Genomic DNA, 21,361 nt, shown 5'->3' on the forward strand with positions numbered 1-21,361 from the left:
TTGGGCAAATCTGCTGCAAAAGACCTCTTTAAAGTATTAAAAAGCAAAGATGTCACTTTGAGGACTAAGGTGTGCCTGACCCAAGCCATGGTATTTTCAATTGCCTCATATGTATGCGAAAGCTGGACAATGAATAAGAAGCTGGGCAACTGAAGAATTGATGCCTTTGAATTATGGTGTTAACTGAAGAATACTGAATATGCCACGACTGCCAGAAGAATGAACAAATCTGTCTTGGAAGAAGTACAGCTAGAATGTTCCTTAGAAGCGAGGATGGTGAGACTTGGTCTAACTTACTTTGGACACATTATCAGAAAGGACCAGTCCCTGGAAAAGGACACCATGCTTGGTAAAGTAGAAGGTCAGCAAAAAAGAGGAAGACCCTCAACGAGATGGACTGACACAGTGGCTGCAACAAAGGGCTCAAACATAGTAACAATTAGAAGGATGGTGCAGGACAGGCCAGCATTTTGTTCTGTTGTACACAGGGTTGCTATGAGTGGGAATCAACTTGACAGCATCTACCAACAATGTATACAGATATATAACCAAGGACTCACCGGGTGGGCAAAGGGTTAAGAGCTCAACTACTAACTGAAAGGTTGGAGATTCGAATCCACCCAGCAGAATCTTGAAAGAAAGGCCTGGCAATCTGTCATCAAAAGATCACAGCCATGAAAATCCTATGGAGCTCAGTTCTACTCTGCAACACATAGGGTCACCATGAGTTGGAATTGACTCCATGGCAACTAACATATATATACATAACCAATGGGAACACTAAGGCTCAAAGAGAAAATATAATTTGCCAAAGTTCTCTCACAGGTTTCAAACCCAGATCTTTCTAATTCCAAACCCCAATTCTCCACCTTATCCTAAAGGACAGATAGCTCAAGTCACCATTGTGCTCAGTGCTATGGCCCCTCTGCTCCCCATCACGCTCCTGACAAATGGCAATAGGAACTCAGCTCTGTTTCTTTCTCCTCTCCTTACCTGGATTTCCTTGCTCTCACGGTAAAAATCCTTGTCCTCCATCTTCTCAAACAGCAGAACTCTCCCTTGCCCAGCAGAGCAGGCAAATCCCTTTGAATAGGCCGCAACGGCAAACACCTGGGGCAGGGGCAGCTGGCTGTGGCTACTGGCCTGCACAACCTGTTCAAAGGAAGGGACTGGGGAACTGGGTGGTGGAAATTCGATCAGGCTGGAAAAGGGAAACAGCATATAAAATTTACAGAGATAATCCCAAGGAGATGAATTCTGCTAGGGATGAGAAAGAAGGGCTGTGCATGGGGTAGGAGAAACCACCCAGTGTGATGTTTTTTGCTGTAATCAAAAACACTACCCTAGTGGCCTGGAAATGCTATGCAAACTTCAAAGAGAGAAAACTGGAAAGTTACACGTTTGTCTGATAGTCTCACAACCCTGTGGTTCACTATTATTGTTACTGTCTCCACTTGGTTGTTGAGAAAAAACTGGCTTAGATGGGTTGAATTTCTAAGGTCACACAACTAGTAAGTGGCAGAGCTGAGATTTGAATCCAGGTTTTTCCATTTCACTCATTCATTCATTCAACAAACATTCATCAGAGTTATACTGTGTTATCAGCTCTATGGAACAATGGTAAATAAGATTAAAACAGTTTCTGACCTCAGAAACTCAGTATCCAGGGAAAAGACAATGACAGGAACATGTGAAAAGGACGGTTAGGGGGCAGCCAGTCAGCAAGTGACAAGGATCTTCTAAGGACAGTTACAGAGGAGGTGCACCTATCTTGAGATGAGCGAGTCTGAGCTGCCAGCTGAGACATGAAGGACCAACAGGAGTTTGTCAGGTACGTGTATGTGTTGGGGAGGGTGGATAGAGGGAATGGCAGGTGACCAAGCCCAAAAGCAAGTGAGGGCACAGGGCATTTAGGGAACCAAAACAACGTGTGGTGGATAGAGGCAGGAGCAAATGCTTGAGATGTGGGCCAAGTTAAGGAGTCTGGGCTTTATTCTTGAAGCCCTGAGACCACTGAAGGATTCTCAACAGAGTAAACTGGAGAAGGGCAGAGGGACTCACGAGGAAGCTCTTATATAATCATGACAAAAAAAAGAGATACCAGTCGTAATGGGATGGTGAAAACTGGGTGGATTGGAAGTTATTGAGGAAGATGAATGGATGGTATGCTACTGTGGTTGAGGGCTGAGGCTCTGGAGTAAGACACATCTGGATTTGAATTCTGACCTTGCCACTTAACAGTGCTGTGTTCCTGGGTAAATCACTTTGTCTCTCTGAGCCTCAGTTTCCTTGTCGATAAAATGAGCGTGAAAATAATGTATACTACATAAGGTTGTTGGAATACTCAAATAAAAATACATATAAAATGTGTAAAGCAGTATGTGGTACATATAATGGTACATTCCAGTATGTGGGAGATACGATTATTCTTGGTTGTAGTAGAGGTAAAACTGACCACCCCTTCCTGAGTCCCCATTTTACTCCATACAACTCTATTACGTTCACCTATCATGTTTCCTTGCCCTTCTTTGTTGGCCTGTTCCTCCTACTGAATTGTAAGATCCTTGAGGACCTGTATCCCCAGCACCTAGCAAGATGCCACTTCAAGGGCTTGATGGATATTTATTTAGTTGATTCAGTAAATTAGGCAGCCACTAGAAGACATATTTTTTTAAACTATGATTTTGAAGACTGCTCTTAACTAAAATACTTATGGTATGGAGTTAGGTAAAAATAAAATGAATTGATCATGGCTGTAAAATTTGTTTGAATATAGACAAAAAAGGAAGAGGGAAAATGAAAATAGTTGACTTTTAAGGCAGAGGGGTTATGAGTGATTTTTAAAGGATGCCATTTTCTGTACAATACTATTATCACAATGAGTGTATTTTTATGAGGGAACCAGCCCCGAGGGGTCCCCTTACCTCTCTGATTCCTGCACCATATCCATGCTCTTCATATCACTGGTGTGTTCCCTGACCATTATATTTGTCTCCCAGCGTTGATCTCCAGATTCAAAGAGGAAGAGCCTGCCTGTATCAGTGCCAACGATAATCTTGTCCTCGGACACCCAGGCATGGGACAGATAGTTTTGGGGTTCTCCTCTCTGAAAATTGGTTTGCTTCAGGGTTCCCTCAGCAAAACGGAGAAGCTTAAAAATCCCATTTCCGGTGACACAAACTTGAGTGTTATCCTGGGGATTGAAGCTCACCTGTACAAAGTGAGAGGAAAAAACAAAGATTCATGAAACTAATCTTGATGCAATTATTTCCCATTTGGCTAATTAGTATTTATTTCAGGCAACTCAGAGTATCATTTAAACATCACTAAATTATGTAAACTTGATTTCACATTGGATAAAGGCACAGATACATATCCATTATATTTGCAGGGCGCTTGGATCTTAAACTACAAACGTTTTCTTACAAAGGCCAAAAAGCAGGATGAGCAAGTGTCAAACTCTGTGCCAACAAGATGCAATGAAAAAAGGAAAACACAATACCGAGGGGACACTGAGCTTCTGTTAAGGATGATGGAAAAACTGGGGAATAGTTAGTAGTGGTAGTTAAAGAACATGGTGAACGTATTTAATGTCAATGAACTATAAATTTGAAGACTGTTGAAATGGCAGTTTTGTTACCTATAAAATTTACCACAATAAAAAACTATATATACGTGTACCCATACATATATACGTGTACCACACACACACACGTATATATATATATATATGAAAGGAAGGAAGCAAGCCAACAACAAAAATGTAATAAAGGCTCAGTTGGAAGTACAGGAAGGTGAGGGTCTGGCAAGTTTATGTAGCTCTGTCAGGGAGAAAGGAACCACGTGTCAGGGGGATGCTATGTGGTCTCCTATCAACTCCTTCTATCACAGCACTTACCTCAATGTGCAGTAATGGGCAGTCAGCTTGTTGCCCTCACTAGGCGGTGAGTAACTTGATGATGGGGGCTGTGGCTTTTTCATCTCTGCATTCCCAGTGGTAGGCTCATAGTGAGCATCCAATAACTGTTTACTGAATCTACTTGAGAGGGCACGTCCTCTACTTTGAATAAGAATCTGACTTCACCAGAAACAACCTGGATCTATCTGCCTTTTGCCTGATTCTGTGATCACCAAGAAACTTTCTCATTACTAATTTCACCTCTCTAGTTCTCTGTTCCTCGGGAGGGAATACACTGGATAAATGATGTGAGTGTTCTGGTTGTGATGCGCTGGTTTATACATCAGCCTCCTGTGAGTTGAATAAATGAGTCTGCCTGAGAGACTGATTTGCTAGACTCTCTGAAAATGAACAGAACTGAGTTCTTGAATTTATAAAACTGAGTACCAGATCCTAGACTGGGGTGACTGCACCAAGATAAAAACTTGGAACCCCTGTCTAAGCTGTCAGCCAGCTTCCTAACAGGACTTCTTCATTTTACCTTTAAACCGCTATAGAAAATTCTGCTTCCCATGTCACTGCTTCCTAAACAGCTTCTTAAAGAGCTATCATTTCAAATTACTTCCTGAAATCTTCCCACTGCTCAACAGAGTTGTTGGGAAGAAACCAGGACCAGGTTGAGACAGCGAGTTCTATCAATCCGATACCTCTGGACCCGATCTGTGACCAGAAGTGGCTCTGGGGAACTGGACTCAGGGAAATACGGGTTCCATTCCTGGCTGTGCTACTCACTACCTCTGTGGTCTTGGGTGAATTAACCTCTCAGAGTCTCAGTTTCCTTATCTGTGAAATGAGGGTCATAACAGTAGTACTTACCTTATATGGCTGTTGTGAGCCTACATTAAAAAATGCATGTAAAAATTAGCACACTTCTCGATACAGAGAAAGCTTTCAATAAAAGACAGCTCTTACGATTCTTTACAATTTGCAAGATACTTGCTATGCTAGGAGATACCTGGTAGATAGCGTTGTTCTGAGTGTCGATTCTAACAATGGCCATTACTTTCTGTTTTTCCCACAGCCAATAGACAAGGTTTGACTCTGGAGTTGATGTTTGAGCCAATAGGTATTTGGAATCTGGAGAAAAAGCCATGCTAATAAATCTCTGAACTGGAAAGTCAAAATTATTAAGGATTTTGCGCTTCCGGCAAGGGATGGATGACAGTTCATAAATGGTGATGACAGGTTTTTCTTGCACAGTCTCGGAGATAGCCAGGTATCGCCGATTGGGACTGATGGCCAAGGACAACATGCCCTGACTCTTTTCTGAGCCTGCAACCAGAAGATAAAGGGGATGATGAGGGAGATCATGCTTTTACCAAAATGAACCAGGCACAGTAGTGGAGAAAGGCGTACAAACAGGTAATTATCAATCCCTGGCAGCCCCTTGGTACAACAATGTCTTAGGAAAATGAGTAGGAGGAGGCCAAGGCGGGAGAAGCAGTGAGGGAATGATTCCTGAAGGAGGAAGAAGAGGAGATAACTAGACGGGGGGGGGGGTGGCGGGGTGGGCAGGCGGCAGGAGGAGCTTGAGCCAAGGTGTGGACGTGAGAAAGCATGGCATGGTGGGAGAACCGCCAACAGTGGGATATCGCTGGAGCACAGCATGAATCAGGGGTGACTGGAGATGGCTCTAGAGGGCGGAACAGGACCAGATCATAGTGGCCTTTATGCCTTGAGTGGCCAGAACTCAACACTGTTCCTCTACTCCAGAGGCTAGGATACTAACTACTGGATTCCTCAGCCTCCCTCTGAGTTAGGTGGTCTATGTGACATTCTGGCAATGGGATGGATGCAGGAGTCTGCTGGAGTGGCTTTATGGTAAAACTGTGCTTTCTTGAAAACCAGGGACAGATGCATTCTATTCTCCTTTTCCTGAAACACTGAGGGGATGCCTGCCAATGCAGCAGTCATCTTGCAACTAAGAGGTGACAAGCATAAGAACAAAAGCCATGGTCATCTAGAAAGCAGAGGCTGAGGCAAAGATTAAAGTGCAAATATTTTATTTAGGAAATGGGCCACAGTATGATTCTGTGGGCCCTAGGTACTTTTGCTTTCGTGGGCTTTATAAAAATATTAAAAATTTTATAACTGTGATGATATAAAGAGGAATATAATCCAGGTTGAATTCATTATTATATGTTCATTATTATTATATTCATTTTTCTAATTTTAAAATAAAATTAAAACATTTTCTTGGTCCGCTAGAAGTATTGTGGGCCCTAGGTGTGCCTACTATGCTTAGTGGATAAGTCAGCCCTGGATGCAAACCCAGGGCAGAGAGGGTGAGTGAGGCTGGGACACCAAGCTGCTACTTCACAACAAGCGGCAGAGAGGGACGCAGCCGTCTCTCGGCTGGCATGTACGCCCAGCACCCAGGACTTCTCTGGAAGGGCTGCAGGGAAAAATTCAGCCGCGGAGACAAGCCCAGGTTCGAGATCACCAAGGGCCATGCACAAGAGTTAGGACTTCACCGGGGAGGCAAATGGATGCCACTGAAAAATTTTAAGACGGGTCAAATGTGTTTTAGAAAGATCCTGCTGGCAGTTGTGCGGAAGACAGTTGTGGAGGTAAGGAAACCAGTCAGCAAGTTGTTTCAAAAAGTCAGAGAGGGTGGTAACAGTAAGAAATGTGCAGGCACAATAGGAACAGAGAGGAGGGGAAGACTGGAGGGAGAAATGCTGAGAGGTAAAATCAGTAGGACTTAGTGACTGCCTGGATGAGGGCGTGCAGGAGCGAAAAGAGTAACTAATGACATTTAGATTTCTGGTGTAGGCGATTGGTAGTAGTGGTGACAGCTGTGACAGAGTACAGGCTGAGAAAGTTATGAGTGATGGTGAAGATCTCTTCCATTGTCTTTAGCTTAAAATAGCCCATCCAAAGATTTGATATTTACGTACTTGTATTTGCTTCTAGTTTTTTACAATATGATTTTTTTACACTTAAGCTCTTAATCCATCAGAGGCTCATTATGTGAAGTGAGGATCCAAACGGTTTCCCATTTCCCAAATATCTAACCAGTTGTCCCAGCACTGATTTCTAATGCCATCTCTATGCTATATTAAATTCGTATATTTACATATATACTACTTGGTTTCTGGTATATTTATAAAGGAGCCCTGGTGGCTCAGCTGCTAACCGAAAGGTTGGTGGTTCGAACTCACCAGCCACCCCAAAGGAGAAAGCTGTGGCAGTCTGCTTCCATAAAGATTATGGCCTTAGAAACTCTGTGCGGCAGTTCTACTCTGTCCTATACGGTCGCCATGGGTCGGAATCAACACCACGGCAATGGGTTTGGTTTTCGGTCGGTATATTTATACGAGGGTCACATTGTTTTTGTAACCGTGTCTTCATCATGTGTTTGAATACCTGGCAAGGTAAGGTCTTAAAGAAAACAGATAGGAGAAAGGAAATGATAAATTTAATTTTGGATATTCTGTGTGTGAGGAACATACTGTGGAACATTCAGGTAAAGAGGTCAAGCAGGCTGTTGGATATGATTGTAAAGCTAGGGAGAGAGACTGGGACTGAAAATACAGATTTGAGGTAAAAGTCATAATAAACTGTCAGCATAGATGAGACTGCCTAGGGGAGGCAAAGGAAAACTGCTCACTCCACCCTTTTTGCAGGGTCATACCTGGGGTAGCATTTCTCCTATCATTTGCATAGACCTAACTCCTTTGAGTAAGGAGTCCTTGAGATGTCACAAATGGTTAAGTGCTTGAATACTAACTGAAAGGTTGGCAGTATGAACTACCCCCTCCCCCGCCCCCCGCCAAAGGCATCTCGGAAAACAGGTCTGGCAATTTGCTTTCGAAAGGCCACAGCCTTGAAAACCCTATGGAGCGGTTCTACTCTGCACACATGGGGTCACCATGAGTTGGAATCGACTCAACGGCAACTAACAACAACTCATTTGAATACACACTAGTCTCCACTACAATACTGAGTGCTCCTGGAGGGCAGGAACCATGGGGAGCTCGTCTGTCTGTCTAGTCTACCCACCTACCCACCTTCCTACCTGCCTTTCATTTATCTGTTTATTTAATTCAGTCACCAGTGCCTGGCACCTTCTGGGTGCTTATTATATATTGATTGATTTTAGAGTTTGTAAAACGTTTTTGCGTTGTTTTAACTCAGTTGATGACTCTCTCCTTGTGATGGTTAATTTTGTGTGTCAATTTGGCTGGGCTATGGTTCCCAGTGGTTTAGTCAAAACAGTATTCTAGTTGCTGTCTTGTAATAGTTACATGCAATTAAATCTGCTGGCCTTGGGTAGAACAGATTACCCTCCATAATGCAATGCAATGTAATGTAGTCCATCAATCAGTTAAGGTCATACCATTGTAGGGTGGATCCTAAACCTAATCACTTCTGAGTTATAAAAAGACTGAACAAGACACAAAGACACATACACAGGGGACGACGGATGCAATGTGAGCATCATCTACAAGCAAAGGAACACCAAGGATCTCCAGCAGACACCAAACTTGGGGAGAGGCTCACTGAAGGAATCAACACAGCTGAGACCCTGATTTGGACTTTCAATCTCCAGAAGTATAAGAAAATAAATTTCTGTTCTTTAAAACCACCTACTTGTAGCATTTCCGTTACAGAAGCACTAGGTAACTAAGACCCTCCTCACTGAAACATGGATTTTCTCGTATCTTTTGAGCCACTCCTTCAAAGTCTCTTTTGCTGGTTCTTCCTCATTTCCCCTGCAGTAAATGTCGGAGTACCCCCAGAGCTCACTCTCTAGGCCCCTTCTCTTTCATTAATATATTTACTCCTTAGAGAATCTCATCCATTCTAATGGCTTTGAATTTCATCTATATGCTAAGGACACTCAACTTTCTATTACCAGCCTTGACCTCTCTCCCTTGAATCCAGACCCCAAACCAAACTGCTTAGTTGAATCTCCATTTGAGTACCTAGTAGCATCTCAATCTTGACATGTCCAAAACTAAGCTCCTGATTTTCTCCACAGAACCTGATCCTCCTGCAGCCTTTTCTATCTCAATTAACAGCAACTCCATCCTTCCATCTGCTCAGGCCAAACACCTTAGTTCTTTTTCTCTTCCACCCCACATGTAGTAAATTTCTATGAGGAAATGTTACCTCTACTTCAAAAGTATATAATTCAGGATTTGACGTCTTCTCACCAGCCCAACTGCTTGGCACAACCCCACTCCAAGCTATCACCTTTTCTCGCCTGGATTATTTCAACATTCCCTGAACTGGTCTCCCCGCTCCCTTTCTTGTCCCTCAAGTCTATTCTCTGTATAGTAGCCAGAATGAACCTGTTAGAATGTAAGTCAGATCATCTACTCTGCTCAGAATCTTCCCATAGCTTCTCATCTCACTTAGAGTAAGACTCTATGACCTATAAAACCCTATGTGATATTGCTCCCCATTATTTCCCTGCCTTACCTCTTGCTCCCAACAACCCTGTTCACTCTGCTCCAGCCACACTGGCCTCTGCTATTCTCTCAACACACTACACATCCTCCTAACTCAGAGCTTTTGTTATTCTGTTTGCTATGCCCTCTGCCCTCACTCCATCAGCATGGCAAGCCCTCTCACTTTTCTTCAGTTTTAGTTAAAACATCACTTACTGTATTTTTATGCAAATAACTCACGTTGTTTTTCTGCCAACTGCTCCCCTCCCCTTTTCATAAGTGTGCTACGCTAATTTTTTTTACAAGTTGCTGTAAAAAAAATTAACATAACATGCTTACAAAAATACTTGGGGGAGGCGCTGTTGGCCAAAAAAAAAAAAGTATAACACGGGCCTTATTTGTGTAATATGGTACTCAGTAAGCCCTCCCCAGCTGCCCTATCTAAAATTTCACCCTTTCCCCAACAGTTCCTCTTTCCATGCTTTATTTTTCTCTCATTAGTATTTATCACTATCTAATACATTATCTATTGTACTACTTTATGTTTTTATTCTTGTTTTCCTCCACTAGAATGGATGCACCATGGGGGCAAAGTTTTGTGTGTGTGTCTATTTTGTGTCTGGCACACCAAAACCAGTTGCTGTAGTTGACTGACTCATGGGGACCCCAATGTGTCAGAGTAGAACTCTGCTCCATAGGGTTTTCAATGGCTGATTTTCAGAAGTAGATCTTTAGGCCTTTCTTCCAAGGCGCCTCAGGGTGGACTTAAACCTTCTACCTTTTGGTTAGCAGCAGAGCCTGTTAACTGTTTGTACCACCCACAGTAGGTGCTTAAAAAATTTTTGTTGAGTAAACAAATGAATTAGTTTGATCCTCATGACTGTAAGTTGAACAAGCTGAGCATCATCTCCATTTTACAGATGAGGAAACTGAGACTTTGTGAGGTAATAAATTAAGAACCATATTCAAATCCAGATCTCCTGGTTTCATGACCTTTATACTTTCCACCTCACCAGCAATGCCCTTAGACTTGGCCAGCAGGGCTCCTCCCCTGGACCCCACATTTTAGAGTACCCCACTGCAGTCCTCCTCTGGCTGTAACCTTTCCATGAGATGGAATCTCCAGGCCACTCAGAGTTGGCATCGCCTCTTCTATATCATGCTCCAGGTATCTGAGACTCTGGAATTCCCTCCCCAGGTTGTCCTGAGTCTGATGACAAGACCTGCATTGACTTCTTCTTTAGATCTGTCTCTAGCCCTTGATCCGAGCCTGAGGAATGGTCAAACATGGTTGTTTATGGGAGATATGGGTAGAGCTTGAACATGCAGGCTTCCTGTATGAGCCCATTAGTGGTATGGAATGGAGTCAGGAGTGGAAAAGAAGGGATGCAGACCAGAGAAGTATGAGAATATGAGCATGAAACAAAACATACAATTAAAATTTAAAAACTTAATAGGTACATTAAACAGTAACATCTGAGAAGAGAATCGATGAACTAAAAGATAAGTCTAAAGAAGTTATCTAGAATGCAATATACGGAGCCTAAAAAATGAAAAATACAAATGAGAGTTAAGAGACACAGAGGATGGAATTGACATGGTTTGGAGTTCCAGAAAGAGTAAGCAGAAAGAATGAAAAAGATACTAAAACTGATAAAAATTTTCTAGACTCATTCATAGATACCTATTCTCAGATTCAAGAATCCCAAAGAATTCCTAGCAGGATAAAAAAAATAAAAGACACATATATAAGAAAGATAGAGACAGAGTAGATCTTAAAAGCACCCAGAAACAAAGCAAAACACACCAATCACCTACAAAAAGAAGACCTTGATGGCTAATTTCTTAAGACATCAACAAAACAGAAGCCAAAAAACAATGGAATAAGATTCATAACGTGCTGACAAAAATTCTATCCCCAGCAAAGCTATCTTTCAAAAATGAGAATGAAATACAAACATTTTTAGACAAAAACTGAAGAGTTTATCACCAACAGATTGTCACTAAATGAAATGATAAAGGCTGTACTTCAGGCAGGAGGAAAACGATCTTATCTGGAGGGAGTATGTGATTTGTAAAATGAAACGGTGGGCAGATTGGTAAGTATTTGAGCAAATATAAACAAATATCTGTATAAAACAATAATTGGTTTAATATTAAAAATTCATATGATCATATATAAAATACAGAAAATGTATGCAATAAAATTCAATATTTGGAAATATTCTATTTCCTATCTTAGGGGATGGGTATTGAGATCTTCATTGTACTTTTAAAAATATTATGTATATGTAGTGTACACTCTTTTGTAGGCATATGTCACAATATTTTTTTTTTTAATGCAACAAAGGGAAAAAGAGATAGGTGATTAAGTTGTGGAAATCACCAATATTATCAACAAAACCAATGTAAACAAAAACAAATGTTGTAAAGTTATACAAATGGTTATTGGTGACTTGGGATAAAATTTCCAGTGTCTTCATAATAGACGGATTCAAAAGAAGCTGTATCTCAAACAATTTAGAGAAATGAAGGTGGTGTGTGAACCCTGGGAAACTGTGTTTTTGTGTGCCATCCAGTCGATTTTGACTCACAGTTACCCTATAGGACACAGCAGAACTGCCCTATAGGCTTTCCTAGGCTGAAATCTTTACTGGAGTAGATCACCAATCTTTTCTCCCATGGTAGACAACTCAAAAAGTGGCTCTGATGGTGACAAAGACAAAGATTTGAAGATGTACGAAAAGAGGTTCTTTAAAATAACTTTTTCACAAAATTAAAGTGAAAAAAAGTACTTCAAATCAACATTATTTTATATGTGATTTTAACTACGTATGCGTGATTGGAGCCCTGGTGGTGCAGTGGCTAAGCGCCGGGCTGCTGACCCAAAGGTTGGTGGTTTGAACCCATTGGCCACTCCACAGCAGAAAGACGTGGCAACCAATCTGCTTTCGTAAAGATTACAGTCTTGAAAACCCTAGGGGGCAGTTCTAACCTTTGTCCTACAGGGTCGCTATGAGTCAGAATCGACCAGACAAAAATGGGTTATGTGTGATTAACCTATATGATAAACATTTCTTCTATATTTATGAAAAAAAGAATCAAATTGGCCATAAGACTTCCTTTTCAATCTTTGCGTTGTGATTATAGGGTTATATTCAGGGCATAAAGTTAATTTATGTGTCAGGATGGAAAGGAGTTACCTGGAATGAATTTTTGCCATTTCTGATCCACATTGTACTTCACACAGTGATTTCCTGAAGGGAATATAATAGTCTGTTCATCAAAGAAGACGATATTGTTTGCCACGTTGGCTCGAAGACCAAAAACATGCAGCGACTGAGCTACCACGGTGGACATGGTCCGGGCCAAACTGCTGCTAAAGACCAAGAGCACCTTAAGTGGAGCGCCCCGCCCCCACCCCCGTCCCTGGGATCCTCCTCCCCCCCCATCCCACCGCGTGACTCTTTCTCCCCTGTCCTTTGCTCCCTCGCGGGTTCTAGCTCCTCCAGACGACCCCAGGCACCTTCCCACCTTTCGCTTTTACTCTCTGAGTCACCAAACTACGCAGGTGTCCAGGGGTACTACCTCTACGGACCGCAAGCAACTCCGACGCTTCCACACGTCGGAGCGGTTCCTATAGCAACGACAAACCGGAAGTGTGAGCCTGCGGCCGGAAGCGGAAGTCCCGATCAAAAAGTTTAGCTGGAGCAGCAAGTTCCCGGTGTCGATGCGGTTGGAGTCCACGTGGAGCCGCGGAGTGAGCGTAGGGGCTGAAAGGAGGCAGCAGGGGCGACAGCCCCTTTTTTTTCCAGCCGAGCAGGCTTCAGGGTCCATTGCTTCTTCCGGTAGGTGTTTGGTCGTGCGTGCTGAGAAATGGACACTCCCCCGGTCTCGGGTTCGGAGTCGGATTCTGATGATTCCTTTGTCACAGACAGAGAGGTAGGTGTCAAGGAAGCTCGCGGGGCAGGGCACGGTAGAGCAGCCCTTACTTCACTGGTCCTAACTGTCGATTGTGTTCTGCAGTTGCAGGATGCGTTTTCCCGAGGGCTCCTGAAGCCAGGCCTCAATGTCGTTCTAGAGGGGCCGAAGAAGGCCGCTAACGATGTGGTGAGCTGGGTCGCTGGATCGAGGGTATCCCGAGATGGGATGTGCACAAGGCACTGCTGTAGTTGGGAGACTGAGTTCTTGCCTCACGGAAAGAATGTGCACTGCACATTGCCACGAGGGTAAATGACATGCAGGTGGTGAGGGGTTAGCGTTTTGTCCATTGGCCTAGCCATTGGCCTTGGGCTTGTGAGGGACAATCTCAGGATACCTTTCTTATGAGCCCAGTGTCTGGATTTCCTAGACTGGCCTGAAGCAGTGTTTGGCTGAATTCAAGCGGGATCTGGAATGGGTTGAAAGGCTCGATGTGACTCTGGGTCCGGTGCCGGAAGTCAGTGGACCTCAGTCAGCTCCTCAGAACAAGGATCAGAAAGCTGTTGACCCAGAAGATGACTTTCAGCGGGAGATGAGCTTGTATGTTTGTTTTGCAATGTGGGAGAAGTTGGGGGCCGTTGTGCTAGAGAGTGGGGGAGAAGTAGTAAGCTAAAATTTGTGTATTCAGCTTTTATAACAAAAATTTGCTTATGAAAGGTTTTTATGTAGATGTTAGTGGCTACTTAAGAATTTATAATTGGCATTGATTTTGAGTGGTCATCTTCTTAAACTGTTAATTTATTTTTTAGCAATACTTCCCCTTTTTAAAAAAACGGTGTACAGCTAAATTTCTCCAAGATCCCAAATTTATGAGGTTTTATTACAGTTTTTTGTTGTTGTTTATCCTTGCTGGTGGAGGTCAGATGTTGAGAGTCCTCCGATCTTGGATAATGAGAGGTGGTGAGAAGTATAAGGCCACTCCCTCAGCTCATTTCACACTTTGTCTTACATTCTCAGCTACCGCCAGGCCCAGGCTGCAGTGCTTGCAGTGTTACCCCGCCTCCATAAGCTTAAAGTCCCGACCAGTCGGCCTACTGATTATTTTGCAGAGATGGCCAAGTCAGATCAGCAGATGCAGAAGGTAAGAAAGAGGAAAATTTTTCTCTGGAAAGCCAGGGGCTTCGTACTTAGTATATTTAGCTGCCTGTACGTCCTATTATAGGAGCTCTCGTGATACAGTGGTTAAGCACTTGGCTGCAAACTGGAAAGTCGGTGGTTTGAACCCACCAGCCGCTCCACGGGAGAAAGATGTGGCAGTCTGCTTCCATAAAGATTTGCAGCCTTGGAAAGCCTATGGGGCAGTTCTACTCAGTCCTGTAGGGTCTCTATAAGTTGGAATCAACTTGACAGCAACGGGTTTATGATGTTTAAAGATGATGGCTATAAGCCTGATAATGGGAAATTGGTTTTCAGGGACAATTATTGTCTCTTCCAGAGATTGTCCACTTTAGACTCATCCTGTCACCACCAATTAGCTGAATGTAGGAATGATTTTTTTTCTAATTTAAGTAATTAACGGGGGAGTGCGGTAAGAAATGTGATTCCCTTAGGTAAAGATGGCCATTTGTATTTCCTAGTCCTCGTGGTCATGGCATGGTGTGTAGAAGGGGTGACAGTTCTTGGCCTCCTATTGCCAGTGAGCAGTGCTATAACTTGTAGACAAGTTACTTCTCTCTCTGGGCCTCAGTTAACTCTTCGGTAAAATGAGGGTTAATCTCTAAAAGTCTGTGTATCTCAGACATAATGTAATTTAAAGTCAAGTAGAACTTGTTACTCATTTAGCTTTGGGAGGAAGAAAATTGCCAACATCTAATCCAAGATGTCTTTAACTAGCTCCCTTGGGTCTCAGGCTGGGTTTTAGGGAGCTCTTGTCTTGGTGGTACCCAGGGAAGCTAATCTAGAAATGAACCCAGACACATCTCTACATTCACACTGACAACTAACTTCTCATCCTTTAACTGAAATGTGTGTGTTGGTGGGCAGAAGCTAGGTACTTGGTATCTGTTTGTGTTTTCACAGTGTATGTGGTATATGGGAGAAGGGAACTGTGAGGCTACATACTGGTTTAACCTGAGCCTGTAGACAGTGGGCATGAGGAGAAGTTGGTCTTTCCTGGTCTGCAAGGTGGCAGTTTTGTGTAATGGAACAAATATCAGACTGAAAGTGGGAAGATTGCTTTCAAGCTTTGGCTCCGCCACTGACAGTTTTAGTACCTGGGACAAAGCGCTAGCCTTTGGGCCTTATTATCCTCATATGTAAAATACGGGGTTAGAATAGATGATTTACAAGGTTCCTTTGAGCTCTACTGTTTGTAGAGCTGGGAATATTTGTTCCTCGCTCTGGTTGCCCTAAGTAGCAGTTATCTCAGATTCACATAAACTGACAACGTTTTATGTTTAGATTCGACAGAAGCTGCAGACTAAGCAGGCTGCCATGGAGAAGTCTGAAAAGGCTAAGCAACTGCGAGCACTTAGGAAATATGGAAAGAAGGTGAGAAGGAAAGTGTGCAGGGGGTGTGTTTGGCAGATCAGTTTGCCTTGGTCTGATTTGGTTCCATGCCGTGTGTGTGTGAGATAATATATTTATCATCTCCCAGTGGAGCATGTGTGCTAGTACCCACAAGCACGATCTTACCTGGACACCAGTGGGTTACCAGGAGCAGTGTGGTAACTGCTTCTGAGTCATTTACCTCCCTGGGCCTTAGTTTTCACATCTTTAAGTAAAGAGTTGGGCCTAGATCAGTGGTTACCTCACAGCAAAATCATCTGCGGAAATTTTTCAAAAGAGATTTCTAGACTTCAGGATCTCTGGGAACCTGTATATTTTCCTCTTTCCCCCCAAAAGCTCCCCAGGTGACTGATATGCATCCTGGTTTGGGAATCACCAGTCTAGACGATTGTGAAGTCCTTCTAAGGAGTTGTATTAATGGAGTGTCATCCAATCCAAGAGGGAAGATGTGGCACCTGTGTATGAACTAGGAATGTCTGAATTCTACTGTAAAACCAGATACGGCATGCTGTGAAACTTCCTGATTTTCCTTTCTTATGTCGTGGACCACCTCAGAAAGAGGATGACAGGAATTAAAGCTAGGGTTGTGGTTAGAAATGTGTGTAAGCAGATTCAGCATGGGTGTTAAGACTTTGCCAGCATTTGGGCATGAACATTTGTGGAGCTCTTGTCCACATATGGAGTCATTTCACTGATACATCCCCAGCAAAGAAAGAGTAGGTTAGTGTCCTGTCCTCTGCAAAAGGTCCGCGGCAATTTTTTGTTTCTCTGATCTGGGTGGGTCTCACAGGGTAGCTGAGATGACCTCAAAGACGCAGGCATAACTTAATGTAACCTAGTTTAGCAAACGCATCATGGATAATGTTATGAAGAGTGGGAATTCCAAAATGTTTAATTGTGCTCATGTGGAACCTGTACATGGATCAAGAGGCAGTTGTTCAGACAAAGCAAGGGGTTACTGCATGGTTTAAAATTGTGGCCGGGTTGTATCCTTTCATTTTGCTTATTCAATCTGTGTGGTGAACAAGTAATCTGAGAAGCTGGATGATAGGAAGAAGAACACGGCATCAGGATTGGAGGAAGACATGTTAACAATCGGCAATATGCAAACGATACAACCTTGCTTGCCGAAAACAAAGTCAGCTTGAAGCACTTACTGATAAAGGTCAAAGACTACAGCTTTCAGTAGTCTTTTACCTTAATGCAAAGAAAATGAAAATTCTCACAGGTGGACTGATAAACAACATCACAATGAATGGAGAAAAAATGGAAGTTGTCAACAATTTTATTCTACTTGGATCAACAATCAGTGTCTGTGGAAACAGCAATCAATAAATCAAATGACATATTGCGTTGGGCAAATCTGCTGCAAAAGACCTCTTTAAAGTTTTAAAAAGCAAAGATGTCACTTTGATGGTTAAGGTATGCATGACCCAAGCCATGGTCTTTTCAGTCACCTCATATTCATCTGAAAGCTGGACAATGAAAAAAGAAGAAGCAGAATTGACACATTTAAATTGTGGTGTTGCAAAGACTGTTGAATATACTGTGGTCTGCCAGAAGGATGAACAAATCAGAAATAAAACCGGAATGCTCTTTAGAAGGATGGTGAAACGTTATCTTGCTTACTTTGGACGTGTCATCAGGAAAGATCAATCACTAGAAAAGGACATCATGTTTGGTGAAGTAGAAACCCTCAATGGCATGGATTGACACAATAACCACAATAGTGGACTCAAAAATACCAACTGAAGATGGCACAGGATTAGGCAGCATTTCATTCTGTTATACACAAGGTTGCCATGAGTCGGCGCTGACTTGGTGGCAACTAACAACTAGTTTAGCAAAAACAAAGCGAGACTCACTGTGGCCTGTTAGTTCACTATTTCTAATTTGAGGAAACCTTAGAGCAGTGGTTCTCAAATAATATCTGGAGACACTTTGGGGTGTTACAACTGGGGGAGGATGCTACTGTCATCTAATGGGTCGAGGCCAGGGATGCTGCTAAACATCCTACAATGCACAAAACAGCCCGCCGCAACAAAGAATTATCCTATCCAAAATGTTAATAGTGCTGAAATTTTTTTTTCCTTTATTCTTTTTTGGGGAGGTGGTTTGATTTTTCTCTCATCTGTTGGTACTTTCGTTGCTAGTAACAGTAGGGAGGATATTTAATCTGCTCAAATCAATAGAGAAAATTGGACATCAACTTAAACATAATTTGCTACAATTAGGTTGGTACAAATTGAATGATGGGATAAAAACGCAGGCTCTGGAGTCAGACTCCCTGGATGTGAATCTCAGCCCTGCACTTGCTTGTTGTGTGACTTGGGCCAACTACTTAACCTCTCTGTGCTTCAGTTTAGGGGATAATGAGTATTTTCATTTCACTGGGTTGTTAGGAAGATAAACTGAGAATACTTGGAGTCTTTAGCGTAGTTTTTGGGACATAGTAAATGTTCATTGGCAGTGGTGTTAATCACAGTGTTGTTACTGAGAGAATGTAGACATTTGTAGCAGTGGTTTAAAGTGCGTGTAACTGTCCTGTGTCCATATCACAGGTACAAACAGAGGTTCTTCAGAAGAGGCAGCGGGAGAAAACGCATATGATGAATGCCATTAAGAAATACCAGAAAGGTCAGTACGTCTAACTCCTGAGGGTGTAGGTAACAGGAGTACCTTAGAGTCAATTGTAACGCACTGTGCTTTGGATTTATTGGACCTGACGTTTGGGAATGGTGTGGGGAGCAAGGCATGCCTCTTAAAATCACTTTAGTAAGTAACATTTTATTTTGAGGTTTAAACTTTCTTCTTGAAATGTGACGGTGCTGATCGAAGTACTTCTTCGTTCACAGGCTTCTCTGATAAACTGGATTTCCTTGAGGGAGATCAGAAACCTGTTGCACGGGCCGCAAAGGAAAAAGCTAAAGGCCAGCAGATGAAGAAGGGGTGAGAAGGTTTTTGGTTTTGCTTTTGCTTTGTGTTGTGGTGTATAATGGGCCGATGTTTATGAGTACGCACAGTACCCACAAAGAGCAGTCTCAGAGTTGAGGCCAGGACTTGGTGCTACAGAATCAGCCCTTTTAGCCATATCAGTCTTTGAAGATTAAAATAAGGTAACTTGGCATCTGGTACATTTTCAGTGAATGCTTAGTAATAGTTGATTTCCCATCACAGTGTCACGGTTGGCCTAGAGTTGAAATCCTGACTCTGCCACACATTAGGAAGGTGCTTTGAGCAAGTTACTTTACCTTTCTAAATGCTCATTTTTTTATAGATTAAAACGAGAAAACAGTATGTGCCTCATACTATTTTAGAGGTTAAAAGTGATAATGCTGGATATTATTTATCTTTGTCCACGTTTATACACTCCTTGACACCAGGCCTTGGCGGCAATGATAATGTCCATGTAATATGCTAAGTGCAATGATAGAGGATTTGGAGAGTACTATGAACGCACAGGAGTTCCTGGGTCGTGCATATGGTTAACACGCTTGGCCATTAACCCAAAGGTTGGAGGTTTGAGTTCATCCAGAGGTGCCTTAGAGGAAAGGCCTGGTGATCTACTTCTGAAAAATTAGGCACTAAAGTCCTATGGAGCACAGTTCTACTTTGACACACATAGGATCACCATGAATTGGAGTTGGCTTGATGGCAACTGGTTTTTTGTTGTAGAAGCACTTAGAAGAAATACCTGACAGTCTGGGGATCAGGATTTGGGGATGCCTTCCTGGAACAGGGATCCTACCTGAGCTGAGTCTGAAGGATGAGTAAGAATTAACCAGAAGAATAGGCGAGGAGCAGGTTTTGGGAAGGAGGAAGAACATGGATGAGCAAAGGCACAGAGGAAAAGCAAATACTTGGTTTCACTGCAAATATGTGAGGCAAGGAGTGGTGAGGTGTCGCTGGAGAGGGGGACCTGAGCCGAGTTGGAGGCAATGTTTTCTTGCCCTGTTGAGGAGCTTGGACTTCCTCCTGTAGGCATTGGGGAGACACTGACGGCTTTTACTGAAAATAATGAGCAGGTCATATGCACGTTCTAAAATGATTATGCTGCTACTTGTATAAATGATGGATTGGAGGAAGGTGGGGAAATTGATTAGGGGACTATTAGGAAAGTCCAGGTGAGCAGTAATAATAACCTGAAATGGTAGTGAAGAGGGAGAAGAGAAAATGGACTGAAGAAATATTCAAGAGGTTAAATTAGCAGGGGCCAGTAATTGAATTGGGTGATAGTGAAAAGAAGAGAGTGAAAGAAGCAAGAGTCAAGGCTGACTCCCAGGTTTCTGGTGTAGGTGCCCGGATGGTAGATGGTGGTACCACCAACCTCAAGTCAGGCCATATATACAGGAGATGAAATCAGTCTAGGAAGGGAGATGGCATGTCAATTTTGGATATGATGAATTTGAGATTCCTGTGCGATGACCAGTTTTAAAATTTATTGCATTTAAGTATTAACTACATGCATACATTCTTCAGAGGAATAGAAACAATTGAAGGTAATTCAGCAAGATCTTGTTAAAAATAGAAAGCTTCTCGAAGGCAAACAGTGAGCCACATAAGTATGTGGATCCTTTCCTGCATGCTTTGTTCATTTTCCCACTCTGGTGGTTAAAACCACAAATAGATGAGCTTGCTTAGGGAGTATAGAATAAGAATGTAGGGCCAAGGATGATACTGTGGTCAACACAATGCTTAAGGGGCTTTGCTGGCAGAAAGGAAACTGAAGCTATTCTTGGTCTCTTAAGATTCATTATGATCTGCAGTGCTGTGGGTCATCTTTAGGGCCACTTTTTTCCAGGCCCAGTGCAAAACGACGCTATAAAAACCAGAAGTTTGGTTTTGGTGGAAAGAAGAAAGGCTCCAAGTGGAACACCCGTGAGAGCTATGATGATATATCCAGCTTCCGGGCCAAGACAGCCCATGGCAAGGGTCCCAAGAGGCCTGGAAAGAAAGGATCAAATGTAAGTGAGCCAGGGGCCTGGGCAGGGGCAAGGATCAGCCTCTTCTCCCACCCCACACTTATCCTCTCTCTTTCTCACCATGTGCATTCTGATCCTGGGGCCAAAAGCCAAGCTGCTAAATGACCAGATGTGGTGTTTCTCTTTCTGCAGAAGAGACCTGGGAAACGAACAAGAGAGAAAATGAAGAACAGAACACATTAAATAGCATCTTTGTTTACAAAGAACCAAGAAAAAAGGGGATGAAGACTTGTAACTTCGCAATACCATTGAATCTGTTCTGTTAGTTTCTTTTTGTAAAAAAATTCTTTAAATAAACTAAAGAAAAAATTATCAAAGAAACACCCACCCTTGGTTAAAAACTCAGTTAGGACTAAAAGGTTTAGAAGTTACCTTTACATACTAAATACTATTGCTGTTTGTTGATGATAATTTAGACTTTGCCTTCCTTTATTTTTTATTTTATTGTACTTTAAGTGAAAGTTTACAATTCAAGTTAGTCTCTCCTACAAAAATTTATACATACATTGTTATGGGACCCTAATTGCTCTCCC

At 42.6% G+C, this 21,361-nt stretch overlaps 2 protein-coding genes across 2 annotated transcripts in view; one reads left to right on the top strand and one right to left on the bottom strand.

Annotated features, from left to right (window-relative positions):
- CFAP57 (cilia and flagella associated protein 57) overlaps positions 1-12,717 on the bottom strand; it is a 105,503-nt gene extending 92,786 nt beyond the window's left edge. The window contains exons 1-4 of the mRNA XM_004371863.1: positions 12,561-12,717; positions 4,914-5,230; positions 2,925-3,211; positions 994-1,201 (exon numbers count right to left, since the gene is read on the bottom strand). Coding sequence (XP_004371920.1) covers positions 994-1,201; positions 2,925-3,211; positions 4,914-5,230; positions 12,561-12,717 — 969 coding nt within the window. The remainder of the gene's footprint in view (positions 1-993; positions 1,202-2,924; positions 3,212-4,913; positions 5,231-12,560) is intronic.
- A 341-nt stretch (positions 12,718-13,058) lies between these two features.
- EBNA1BP2 (EBNA1 binding protein 2) lies at positions 13,059-21,146 on the top strand. The gene is made up of 9 exons (XM_004371864.3): positions 13,059-13,299; positions 13,384-13,467; positions 13,709-13,878; positions 14,296-14,419; positions 15,739-15,828; positions 18,408-18,483; positions 18,702-18,795; positions 20,648-20,810; positions 20,961-21,146. Exons 1-9 carry the CDS (start codon positions 13,234-13,236, stop codon positions 21,009-21,011), a joined length of 918 nt encoding a protein of 305 aa, XP_004371921.1. The 5' UTR covers positions 13,059-13,233; the 3' UTR covers positions 21,012-21,146.
- Positions 21,147-21,361: the final 215 nt, after the last annotated feature.

The sequence above is a fragment of the Trichechus manatus genome, unplaced genomic scaffold (genome assembly GCF_000243295.1).
Source record: "Trichechus manatus latirostris isolate Lorelei unplaced genomic scaffold, TriManLat1.0 scaffold00015, whole genome shotgun sequence".
In the NCBI taxonomy this organism is placed as follows: domain Eukaryota; kingdom Metazoa; phylum Chordata; class Mammalia; order Sirenia; family Trichechidae; genus Trichechus; species Trichechus manatus.